The sequence below is a fragment of the Equus asinus genome, chromosome 6 (assembly GCF_041296235.1).
Source record: "Equus asinus isolate D_3611 breed Donkey chromosome 6, EquAss-T2T_v2, whole genome shotgun sequence".
NCBI lineage: Eukaryota > Metazoa > Chordata > Mammalia > Perissodactyla > Equidae > Equus > Equus asinus.
The window spans coordinates 90,165,092-90,177,634 of NC_091795.1; the positions used below are offsets into that span (position 1 = coordinate 90,165,092).

At 38.6% G+C, this 12,543-nt stretch overlaps 1 protein-coding gene across 3 annotated transcripts in view; it reads left to right on the forward strand.

Annotated features, from left to right (window-relative positions):
- NBAS (NBAS subunit of NRZ tethering complex) overlaps window positions 1-12,543 on the forward strand; it is a 335,592-nt gene that overhangs the window by 45,390 nt on the left and 277,659 nt on the right. For all 3 annotated transcript variants that reach the window (XM_014848079.3, XM_070512577.1, XM_070512578.1), the window contains exon 10: window positions 11,954-12,092. In XM_014848079.3, the coding sequence (XP_014703565.2) occupies window positions 11,954-12,092 (139 nt within the window). The remainder of the gene's footprint in view (window positions 1-11,953; window positions 12,093-12,543) is intronic.

Below are 12,543 nucleotides of genomic sequence, written 5' to 3' on the forward strand. Positions count from 1 at the left end.
TAGTGATTACAACAAAGCTAAATTAAAAAGAAAATTGTGTTGACTTTAAATAAATGAATAAAGAAAAAGATGTTATGAATAATAGTTTTTTTTCCTTTTTCTTTTTTTCTGGTGAGGAAGATTGGCCCTGAGCTAATATCTGTTGCCAATTTTCCTCTTTTTGCTTGAGGAAGATTGGCCCTGAGCTAACATCTGTGCCCATCTTCTTCCATTTTGAGTTTGGGTGGCTGCCACAGCATGGCTTGAGAGAGGTCTGTGCCCGGGATCTGAACCTGTGAACCCTGGGCTGCTGAAGTGGAGCATGCCAAACTTAACCACTATGCCACTGGGCCAGCCCCTAAATAATAGTTTTTGTATGCGAAAAATCATTTGAAAGTGGTACACCAGTGTCTGAAGTTTGGGACATACTTCCTGCCTTAATTTTTTTTCGAGTGTTCATTGCTAGAATATAGAAGTACAATTGGTTTATGTATATTGATCTTGTATCCTGCAACTTTGCTGAACTTGATTAATTCTAGTAGATTTTTGGTGGAATTCCTTGGCCGTTTTTTTCCTTTCCTACTCTGTATATTCTTTATAGGCGACCTTAACCAAACTCTTAAATGCATATGTGATATCTCCAAAATTTGTATCCTATAAGTTACTCCTGGGCCACAGAGCTATTTTATCCATCTGCATACAGAACACCTTTTCCTGGATAGCTCACAAGTACCTCATACTCATTATATTCTAACTGCATTAGTCATTTTTTACCTCCAAATCTGCATTTTCTTCTGTATTCCCAAATCTCTATACAGAGCATTTCCACCAGGCCAAAATCTGAGATTCACCTTAGATAACTCTCTTAACTCATTCTTATGAATCTTTAAGACTTATTGATTCTTCTTCTCTAATATATCTCAAGTCTATCTCCTCGTCTCCATTTCTGCTGCCGTCCTTATAGTTCAGACACTTATCACTTTTTTATCCAATTTGTTATCAAATGTGTTCCCTCCTTCCTGTCTGATCCTCCTTTACTTTGTTTTCTAATATGTTTCTAGCAAGGAATACAGATCTTAAAATGCAAGTCTGATTATCTAATTAAAAAATCCTTCTCTAATTTCCTTAGCCATTGGGATAGAGATATAACTCCTTAGTTCAGTATTAGAGACATTTTCTAGTTTGGCCTTTAACCTATCTAGCTGCCTGTCACACCCCCTCATGCTTCTTTGCTATAGACCCACCATTGGCACACTTTTTCTGTAAGAGGCTGGATGGTATCTGTTGGAACTACTCAACTCTTCCATTGTAGTATGAAAGCAGCCATAGACAATAGGTAAATGAATGAATGACTGTGTTCCAATAAAGCTTTATTTACAAACATAAGAGGTGGACCAGATTTGGTCCATGGGCTGTAGTTTGCTGACCCCTCCTCTAGATGACTCTAGACGTTTGTGAATTCTTGCATTTCTCAAAATGTCCTTGTTCTTTAAGGTCTTTATACTTGTTTTCTCCTCTGCCTGGAACATTGTTCTTGGTTTTTTCCATCTGTCTATCTGCTATATAATGTTTGATTGGGCTGACCCTTTAGACTCCATCTTTATGCTGCTAAGAAAGAATACATTCATTTTGTTCAATAGGTAATAGTTTATTAGGCTGTGGCCTCCCTGAGGGCCAGCACCCTGTCTTAGTGCTGTATCGTCAGTGCTCAGCGCCATGCTTTGCATGGAGCATCTCAGTAAATTTTGATTCAATTGTTAATGTTTATTTGGCTTGGCCAAAACATATAACGAAGGGAAAAAGCAACACTGATATGCACTGGAATGTAAACTTATGAGGGCAGGACTTTATCTGTGTTACTTCTAGCTCTATTTTTAGTACTTAGAACAGGGTCTGGCACATAGGGTGCTCAGTAAATATTTGTTGAGTAAATGAGTGAAAGCCTGACTTTGGAAGAATTAAAATTTAAGAGCTCAGGTTGAACAGTTGCATGGATAGAAGTCCTGAGACAGGTTTTTTCCAACTACAGTCTTCTTATTAACCCACAAGACTAAATTTCTTGAGGCAGAAAAGTCAGTTCCCTTATACAGTATTTCCTACACTGCTAGCACAGTACCTTGCAAATGTCAGGCACTCCCTAAATAGATATTGAATTGACCTGAAGTTAAGATTGTAATAGAGGAAATTAACTTTATAGAGCCTTCACTGATTACCATTACTTACATATACTGAATCCCAGTCTTCGCTTTCTTTAAGAGGGTGTCATAACTGCTCTTGTGTTGATGGAGAAACTGAAGCTCCTAGAGGTTAAGAAACTTTTCTAAGATAGCATGACTATTAAGTAGTAAACTCATGTCATCTGATACCAATGCTCAGTAGGCTTTTCTCTGTACCAGGGGTTGGCAGACTATGGCCTGTGGGCCAAATATGGCCTGTTTTTGTATGACTGATAAGCCAAGAATGGATTTTACACTTTTTTAAATGTTTGAAAAAAAAATCAAAAGAATATTTTATGACTCATGGAAATTAATGAAATTCACATTTTGGTGTCCATAAATAAAGTTTTATTAGAACATAGCCACACGCTCTCTCTCTTTTTAGCATAGTGTCTGTGCTTTTCTGCACTTTGACAGAAACTTGTTATGAAAGAGACCATATGGCCCATGGAGCCTAAAATATTTATTGTCTGGCCCTTTACAGAAAGTGTTTCCGACTTCTGTTCTCTGCCAGCCAACCCTCTACCTGAGTGTGCGTCCAGTTCTGCTTGGCAGGCGTAAAGTAAGGAGTATTGGACTCTATAGATTTTCCTATACCTCTTGATTCTAAATTATGAATTGTATTTTAAGCGCTTTATAACCAGCTACCACTCAATTTTAAACACATTAAATGCCCAATTATCAAATTGCCAGGAAAATGAAATGACTTTTTTACTGAACTCACCAGTCTCTAATAGTGCTTTTTCCATCCAAGAAAAATTCTCATGTTTTGTCTTTAACAATTAACCTTTCAATATAATCAGTTTCCTGTGATCATCCTTAAGCATGTGTTGACTAAAGAGTGTGATGCTTCATAATCTGATTTATAGTGACCCGTGTTCTCTAGAGCTCAGATTATAGATTCAAGCACAGTGTAAAGCTATGCATTCTCGAAGTGTGGTCCCTATGCCAGTAGCATCAGAATCACCGGGAGAGGTTGCTAAAAATGCAGATTCTTGGACTCGACTCTAGACCTCCTGAGTCAGACCCCTGGAGGAGGGGCCCAGCAATCTGTGGTTTTACAAGTCCTCTTGGTGATTCTAACGCGTACTTATGTTTGAGAACATTGATGTAAAGAGTCACTATTTTGTATGTTTTCTTCTTATAAGCTCTTGATCTGATAATAAAGATAACCAGAATTTTAAATATTGAGCTAGTAAGATTTTTGTAGTCAAGAATGCTTAAGATATACTAACATGAATTAAAATTGGGAAAATTTCAATTATCCCAAGAGATGAATGGCTTCTAGTTGTGTGGCAGTTAGGTAACATTTTCTTGAGCCCTTATTTGCAGGCATGGTCGTAAGCATTTTTAAATTTTGGGACGTGTATTTTTCTTCTTGCTTTCTTTCTTCTTCTCTCGTATTTTTTTTCTTCCTTGCTGGTTGTATGCCGCAAACCCATTGGTCATTAGGCAGAGTATAATAAGAGTATCTTGCTCTATTATTTCAAACCAGCTTCCTCAGCTTTAAAGAGTTTTAACCACTAGATGGCAGATTCTTCCAACAATTGCTAGATTGGAGAACATTCTTAATAAACCATTTATAATTCCTGGAGTGCATTTGTAGTGTCACGTCTAGCTCTCCCAGTGCATCAGTAGTATCATGTCTGGTGTGATCCTTTGGGGCAGGCATTCTGTCCCTACCTTCCTTTCCTCAGATGGCCTTGACCACCCCCTTATTACTGCCCTTGGTCTGCTCTGGCCTTTGCCTTTCCCCCTGCTCATTTAATTCATGGCTCCTTGGGGTTTTTGCCACATCAGTCACAGTTTGTTTTTGTTGTCTGATACCTATGTTCCTGCTTTGAGTTTTAGACTCTTCGAATGTCAGAGCTGGAAAAGAGTTTCCTCGGTCATTTGGCTCATCCTCTTCATTTCTCAGGTGGGAGAACTGAAGCCTGGAGAGGTTAAGCCAAGGACAAGGACTGTGTCTTATTTATCTTTGTGCCCCTGTAGTTCTTCGCACATAGTGCACAGACAGACGTTTCCTGAGTGAAACGACTGCTACATACTGTGAAGGGTGCAGACACTGTCTCTGTGCCTGGGTGGCTCAAGTTTAACAGTGGAGGCAGGCTTTAAACAACTGTGATAGTACAGAAGGAAGAAGGTGATGAGTGCCCAGGAACGAGCAAGGTAAGCCATTTGTATTGTTAAGGGCCCCCTGGAGCTTCTGTCCTGCTCCTTCTGCTTGTCTTTTACAGGCTGGTAACACTCACTGCATTTCTTATCATTCTCCGAACACACCGTTTACAAACTCATCTCGGTGCTCTTGTACCTCAAGTTCCCTTGTCTCAGAATGCTCTTTACCTGACCTCTTTACCTGTCTGGGAAGTTGTTTAAAGGAGAAACCTTTCGCTGGTGTTACCCTGTGAAGGCTTCCTTGGCCTCTTCCTCCATGCAGTTAATCTGTCCTTCAGGCGTTTTTGCCCCTAACTCAAAGGCCCTTGAAGAGGTTCTTTGCAGCAGTGGTCTGTGTTGGCTTGTCCTTTCCCCCGGAGTGGACTCTACTCATTTTCATTCCTGTGTATGACTATATGTCCAAGGCCATCTGAGGAAATGAACGTAGGGACAGAAAACGTGCCCCTTAGCGTGACACCGTAGGTGATACTGATGCACTGGGAGAGCTAACTATGACACTATGAATTCATTCCAGGAAGAACTATAAATGGTTTACTACGAAAGTTCTTTAGGGGCCGGCTCCGTGGCCGAGTAGTTAAGTTCACGCGCTCCGCTTCTGCGGCCCAGGGTTTTGCCAGTTCGGATCCTGGGCACTGGCATGGCACTGCTCATCAGGCCATGCTGAGGCAGCATCCCACATGCCACAACTAGAAGGACCCACAACTAAAAATACACAACTCTGTACCAGGGGGCTTTGGGGAGAAAAAGGAAAAATAAAAAATCTTTGTAAAAAAAAGAAGGTTCTTTAGTTGTCTAGCACATTCCTCATTGCTTAGCACACAGTTTGCGTTTAGTAAATATTGATGGGATGAAGGGAATTTCTTAAGATTATATAGTTACTTTGTTGCAAAGGTATTTGAACCTGATACCTCTGATTCCTAGACCCGTGATTTTCCTCTTTTCCACAAAATTTTGAGGTTGAAGATTATTGGGAAAATTAATCTCTCTCTCGTTTTTGTTAAGGAGAAGTAAAGTTTTAACTCCCACACATCATGAGCTTTAGTCTAGAAAATTTAATTGGTACTGTAGAAATTCTGTTTTGCTTTGTATCTTTATAGAATAATTTAAAAACACTTGTTTGCTTCAAAATGTGATTCTTGAAGTGAACACTTAACAGCTGAATATCCTGCATATTTAAGGAGGTAATGATTACCACTGTGTGTAAATATTCTGGGTGGGGGAAGTTACTGCAACAGAAAGGAGCATTCATGATATGTTATTTTCTACATTATTGTCTGTGGACTTGATCTTTCCTAAAATCCAAAAATCCTTTCAGTAGTAAATCACAGAATGCTTAAGATATACCCATTAATGTATAAACAGCCTGAAAATGTCACAAAGCAAATTATATGCTAATTTCATTTTCAGTATTTGACAAGACTTGTGGGTTGATGCTAAGCGTTAAAGCTGATTCACTGAATTTCTTTTCGTGGACTTCATTAACTGTAAAAATTTTTGTATATCATTTGAGATACTGTATCTTGATGTTCCCCTTTTTAAGTTAAAAAAAAAAGAGAGAGAAAAGTACAGAGTATGATGTAATGAACACCTAAGTACTACTACCCAGAATTAACAAATATTAAGATTGTCTTTTTTTTTTTTTCCTGAAGAAGATTAACCTTGAGTAACATCTGTTGCCAATCTTGCTCTTTTTTTGCTTGAGGAAGATTAGCCCTGAGCTAGCATCTGTTGTTGGTCTTCCTCCACTTTATATGTGTGTCACCGCCACAACATGGCTAACGAGTGGTGTAGGTTGGCACCTGGAATCCAAACCTGCACACCCAAACCGCTGAAGCAGAGTGTGCTGAACTTAACCAACAGGCCACAGGGCCAGCCCCAAGGTTGTCTTTTTTAATTAAGATATGTGAGTGTGTACATGCACACAAATATATAAATGTAAGAGAGAGACAATAGTACAAACAAAATTTCCTCCCTCCATTTCTTTGTCTTACTTCTCCTTTCTGGAGGTGACTGCTCTCATATTGGTATGTGACTTTCCAATATGTGTTTTTGTATTTGTTCCTTGTATACTGTATATATTTCTCTGAACAATTTATTGAATTTATTTATGCATACCTTTTAAACATTTAAAATATTTCTAATTTTCTTGCATTATAAATATTGCTGCACAAAATGTTCTTTTCCCAGAGATAAATATTCCTGTGTTAGACTGTTTCCAGAGTTCTCTTAGAATGCAGTTTGTGGGATTGTTGGGTTTGTGCATCTATTAGGTGTTGTCATGTCAGTCTCCAAAATGATTGCTCCAATCTCACCAGTAGTTTGTAGGAGTTACTGTGTCCCTAAACATTCTAGAGTGTGCGTGGCATAAATCTATGCTGTTTTGGTCTGCATTATTGGCTTTTGGATTCCTCCTTTTGTGACTTGCTTATTCTCTGTCTAGTTTTCGTTTGGGCTGGTTTGTGGGGATCTTTATAGATTCTGTCTGCTAATACTGTTAGTTTTACGTGTTGTAAATAACTTCCCCTGGTGTGTGGTTTATCTTTTCACTTTGTGGATTGAAGTTTAAGATTTTAATGTGGTCAAATTTGAAGGAGAATGTCTTAATGACAGTAGAGTAGGGTGGTATTTGCAGGTCAAGATGCACAAAGCACAGCTCATAAAGGGAAAGATTATCAGTGTGAGTCAAGTTGACTCTTCTCAAAGCTCTCCTATCCTGTACGAATTTTATGTTTGTCTAGTTCCGTTACGTCAATTTGTTCAGTTCTTTGAAAAATTCTGTTGGGATTTTATTTGAAATTGCATTCAATTTATAGATTAATTTAAGAAGAATTGACATCATTAAGATATTGAGAGTCTGTCAAAGAACATGATGTTTCTCTCTCTTTATTCATGTCTTTTATGTCTTTGACAAACATTTTGAAATTTTCTTCCTGATGCTTCCCTTTACCGAATTCTCAGCTTAGCATTGTCTAGTGCCCTCTTTCTTGGTTTGTGACCCCTTTCCCCCATTTCTCCCATCTCTGTTGCCATGCCCCTTCCCTTCTCCCTGCCTCATCTTATATCTTACCACTCAGATCAGCAAGAATAAGGACGGGCAGGGGAAGAGGAGTCTCTCTAGCACTTTCCACTCTGTGTGCCTTCAGGAGAAAGATGGAGCTTAAATTCATGAGTCACTCAGGAAACATTCATTGCATATACTGTGCTGTGCCGCAGACTTCTCCCCTCTTTTCCCGCTGACTATTTTCAGTTCAGTTACATGGTTTTGCCAGTGGAACTTGATTCCTCTTCACTTTGGCTGGTGTTGCCCAGGAAGCCTGTTCTGACACTGCGTTCGTGATGGAGGTTTATTTATGAGGCCAGGTATCACTCTCAACCTGCTTTCCTTTTCTTAGTCACTTGTAGATTAGCCCTAGTCACATATGAGTCCTGTAAAACAGTAAGGTAATGGGCCAAATTAACATCTTGAATTGGGGTTGATACCCCTTGACATGTGTAACTGAAGATAACCCTTCAGTAAATGGAGGCTGGGTTATTGTCTTCAGATAGGGCTGTCATCTTTTGCACGAGTTAATTCCAGACTCCCAGCTGTTCTTCCCTTTTATTTGCCCATAATTAGAGAGCAAGCATTCTGAATGCAGAGAGCATACTTGTGCATCTCCGTGGACTTAGGGCTCTGCACATTGTCTGGCACACAGTAGCTACCAGTTACCCATGTTGTGAATACGTTGATGAAGTTGTCTCTGTTTCTCCCGTTTAAACACACATAAGCACACATGCCTGCTTGCATGTGTGAACATGTGTGCATTCTTGTAGTTGGAGCATCAGCGTCCCAAAGCTGCCATACCATCTGGTGGGAACAAGACTTGATTAGTTCCATCATTCTGCCTCTTTATCCACCTACCCTTCAGTCTGGCATGAGTGGAGGAAAGGTTGTTTGGAAGCAGATATTGAATCATTTTTGTTATTAATGGAGCTTATCATGTTGTAGCCAATTTGATCTATGCATGGCCATGATATTTATCAGAATTCATAGAGAGGAAATGTATTCTAGTATCAAGACCAGGAGATAATAAACTGAAATCTCAGTTAGCTCTGTATCTCTTTCATTAGTCAGGCAACTTAAAGTTTTATATGTATATTTTTTAATCTTATAATTAGATAAGACACCCATCCTCTCCATGACATAGTAATGCAAATGAAATAATAATGCTCAATCCCTTGAGAAAAGAATTATACTGTTAATAGAAATATATATGTTGCACGTTGAACAGAGGAAAACTATTTTAGTTATCAGGATCTGCTGTATCCTGAGAATTGTCAATTAGTTTTTATTTTTATGATAATTATAGGTTACTGATTTTTAAAGGTGAGTTTTATGAATCACATGATTTCTGTTTGAAAAAATGTTGTGATTAAATTTGGAAATGTAAATATTAAAATTTACCTGTTTTGTTCTATTTATTCAGAGGACTTTTTCCTAACAAATTGAGTTTTGAAAAAAAAATTACTTATGAGAAGTTTGAAGCATGTTCATAGAGAGAATAGTATACTGACTCCCTTGTTTCTGTCATTCAGTTTAACGATCAGCTCATGGCCAATCTCATTTCATCTCTATCCCCAGCCATTCCTTCACCCACCTGTTCCTGCATTATTTTGAAGTAAATCCTGGACAGCATATTATTTCATCTAAATATTTCAGTGTGTATTTCTAAAAAATAAGGACTCTAAAAAACATAAACATGAAACCATTATCACAGCTGAAGATAATTAACAGTGATTTGTCAATGTCCTCACATATCCAGACTGTGTTCTCTTTTAATCTGCTCTCCATTTTCTCCTGTCTTTTGCTCTTTTGCTCTGAGTGAGTGTATGTGTGCATGCGTATGCATGTGACTGTGACTGTGTTCTGAAGAAACCGGGTCATTTTTTCTGTAGTTTCCTACTGTCTAGATTTTTTAGATTTCCCATTGTTTAGGTCGCATCTTTGTAGTGTTGTTTTAAAGTGTTTTTCTTTTATCAGCTGTAGTGTCTTCAGATTGGTAGTTAGATCCGGAAGAATAATGTGATTTTATCTGCACTAGATATACCCTTTTTTTGGAAATTATTTTGGTGGAAAAGAATCATTTGAGCAGAACGGGTGCTCTAGGCAAGTAATACTCATATTTCTAGCTTGACTGTGGACCCAACTCTCTTTTGCCCTGGTGAACAGGGTCAATTATGTGTTAGCTCTGAGGACTGGCCTAGGGTAGAAACAGCACAAATGGGTTGCTGTAAGGCATCTTCTCAAAATTTGTTACTCCGATGTGCTGTGATGTACAATTGTTAGAGCCATATGGAAAAGCAGTGGGAGAAAGGCTTTGAGTGAAGGCTCAAGTTCTGTTTCTGTGAATAAACCACATTTATATTACACTATGAATTTTGAGATTTTGAATTAGGCTAAGCTCCATGGCTAAACGTAGAGGGATTTTATGCAGTTTTGAAAGTTTTACGTCTGGCTGTATGTGGTAGAGATGAGGTTTTTGTTGTTGTTTTTAACTTAGTTCAGAAACAGATGTTAGAAAGCAAGTGGTCAAATGAGAAGAGAGCAGTTGGTGGAATTAATCTGACAGGTCATCTGAGTTCTAGGGCTGGGAAGGAAACAGGTGTATATTAGTTTCCTATGGCCTAACAGTTTAGACCATCGTGCTTAAACAAACTTATTATCTTATAGTTCTGGAGGTAGGAAGTTTGAAATGGGTCTCACTGAGCTAAAGTCAACAGATTTTCATTGATTTTAATCAATCAAACACAGCAGAGCTGGGTTGTTTCTGGAGCTCAGGGGGAGAATCTGTTTTCTTGCCTTTTCCTGCTTCTAGAGGCTGCCCCGCTTCCTTGGCTCATGGCCCCTTCTGCCTTCAAAGCCAGCAGTGGCCAGTTGAGTCTCTCTCACGTCGCATCACTCTGACACTGACTCTCTGCCTCCCTCTTCCACTTTTAAGGACCCTTGTGGTTATACTGGGCCACCTGGATAATCTAGGATAATCTCCCTGTTTTAAAGTCAGTTGATTAGCAACCTTAAATCCATGTAACATACATGTTCATAGGTTCCAGGGATTAAGACATGGATATCTGTTGGGGGGGCCATTATTCTGCCTGTCACACAAGGCGAGCAGAATTCACAGGGGACAGGCGTTGCTTTCTGCACTAATACAGTTCTTTATAACTACCCTTGAGCGTACACTTCTACTGGTCTTGAAGGGGAAATATTGAGAGCTCCTGGTGTTACATCATGAGGTACTTATATTTATAATTATATAACTTTAAAACTTAACATTGGCTAACATAACCATATAACTGAGTCAATCTGTTGATATGCTAGCTCTAAGGAACCTTATGAAGTGTTGTTTTCTTTCACCTTTTGATTTCTGTGCAGAAACTAAAATTTTTTATCTTTTTGCTTTTCTATGAGCATGACCTAGAAAAAGGTAAATACTAATATGTGTGGTGAACTGCGTCCTCTTTTTGACAAAATAGGAGCCCGATGATGACAGATTTAATATACATATTGACATAAAGGGAGTTTGATATAGTTTTGTGTCATTCGGACAGTGGTAGATTGTGTGTGGGGAGCATTATGTGGACATGACTGGTGAAACCTCTCTTTTGAAGTCTTTTTCTCTCTCTTAGGCAGCAGGAAATTTCCAAAGCATGGGGGAGGGACTTTTCAAAAAATTCAGACATTAGGAAGTCTGTGGCTTCTCTCTTCTGTTACTCTTACCACCTTATTGTCATTGGGAACAAGAAATAATTCACTGGTAATTGTAGTATTCCCTTTAATATAACAGAACTTCTACTTTCAAACTTTTTTCTTTTCAGACAGGGATTATGATATCTGTTATACAGTTTCCTGCCAGATTTACAGAATATAATTTTAAAAACATAACTTTAAAAACCATGATCGTTTGGGTTCCATTATTAATCGGCTTAGTTTGTACAGTGGTTGCATAGTCTTTGACTTTCGGTATATGTTAGGTTCTTTGCTCTGTTGGTAACTGACCTCTAATTGCTGATGAAGTATAACAAACAGGAAAGTGAGCCTGTCCTAATGTGCAGCTATCCTCCTGCAGTCTTGTTTCAATATCGTGATCACTGCACGGTTGTGTTCCCTCCGCAGTGTTCCCAGTTGTCATTTCCTCCTCACATCTGTAATCGTGCCCTCACTGCATCCAATGCACTGCTGTAGTTAATCTACTGGTATCTGGGGGAGGCGACCCATCTGTTTATTAAAGTTTATTGGTGTGGATGCCCTCAGTTTCTTTGATATTCAGTGGTCAACTTTAAAGCACTTTTTCTCATTTCTAAGTTCCTGTCTGGGTTTTAGGTGCTTGAATACTTAAGCCTTGCCTCTGTGTGAGTGAAGGTGAAATTCTAGTTGAAAAACCATCTCATTTCTTTTTGATTGTTTCCTCTAAAATATTTTACCCTCTAGGTTGGTATATAGTAATTTGACTGTAGTTGTCCTTGTGAAGGTGACTGTTTCTGCTCTCTTTGTTTTAATGTAGTTCATAAATGCAATTTATTAATTTTTTATTTTTCTCTTTTAGACTTTTACTGGTTGGTGGTTGTGAAACTGCTGAAGTGGGCACATCAAAAGCTTCTAGCTCTGGCCTTTCTGCCTGGAGAGTTCTTTCAGGATCACCGTATTATAAGCAGGTTACTAATGGTGGAGACAGGGTCACTGCAGTAAGTATTGGTTATGGCATTTCACTTTGCTAAGAGGTCTCAGACAGGGAAGCTCTTTGTAAGATATAGAGAAGGAAATCATTTGTTTTAAATGAGGAAGGTGACTTCTTGCTAGCAAAATTTTAGTATTTCTTTGAAATATCTAGTGTATCCAAAGCATATTGTATTTAACTTGGTCTCATTTTTAGTAACAATATTTGCACATATTAGAAAAGCAACCTAACAGTCCTGTTACTCGCATTTGCTTATTTAGACATTAACATTTATCAAGCACTTTTTATGTGCTGGCAACTGTTTATTAGTTGTGCTGTTACGTTTATTAGCTCGTTTAATTCTCAGTAACCCTTTGAGGTAGATATTGTTGCTAGCCGGAGTCTATTGATGAGGAAAGGCAAGTGTAATTAAGTAACTTGCTCTGGGTCACCCAGCTAGCAAGGGGCAGAATTAGAGT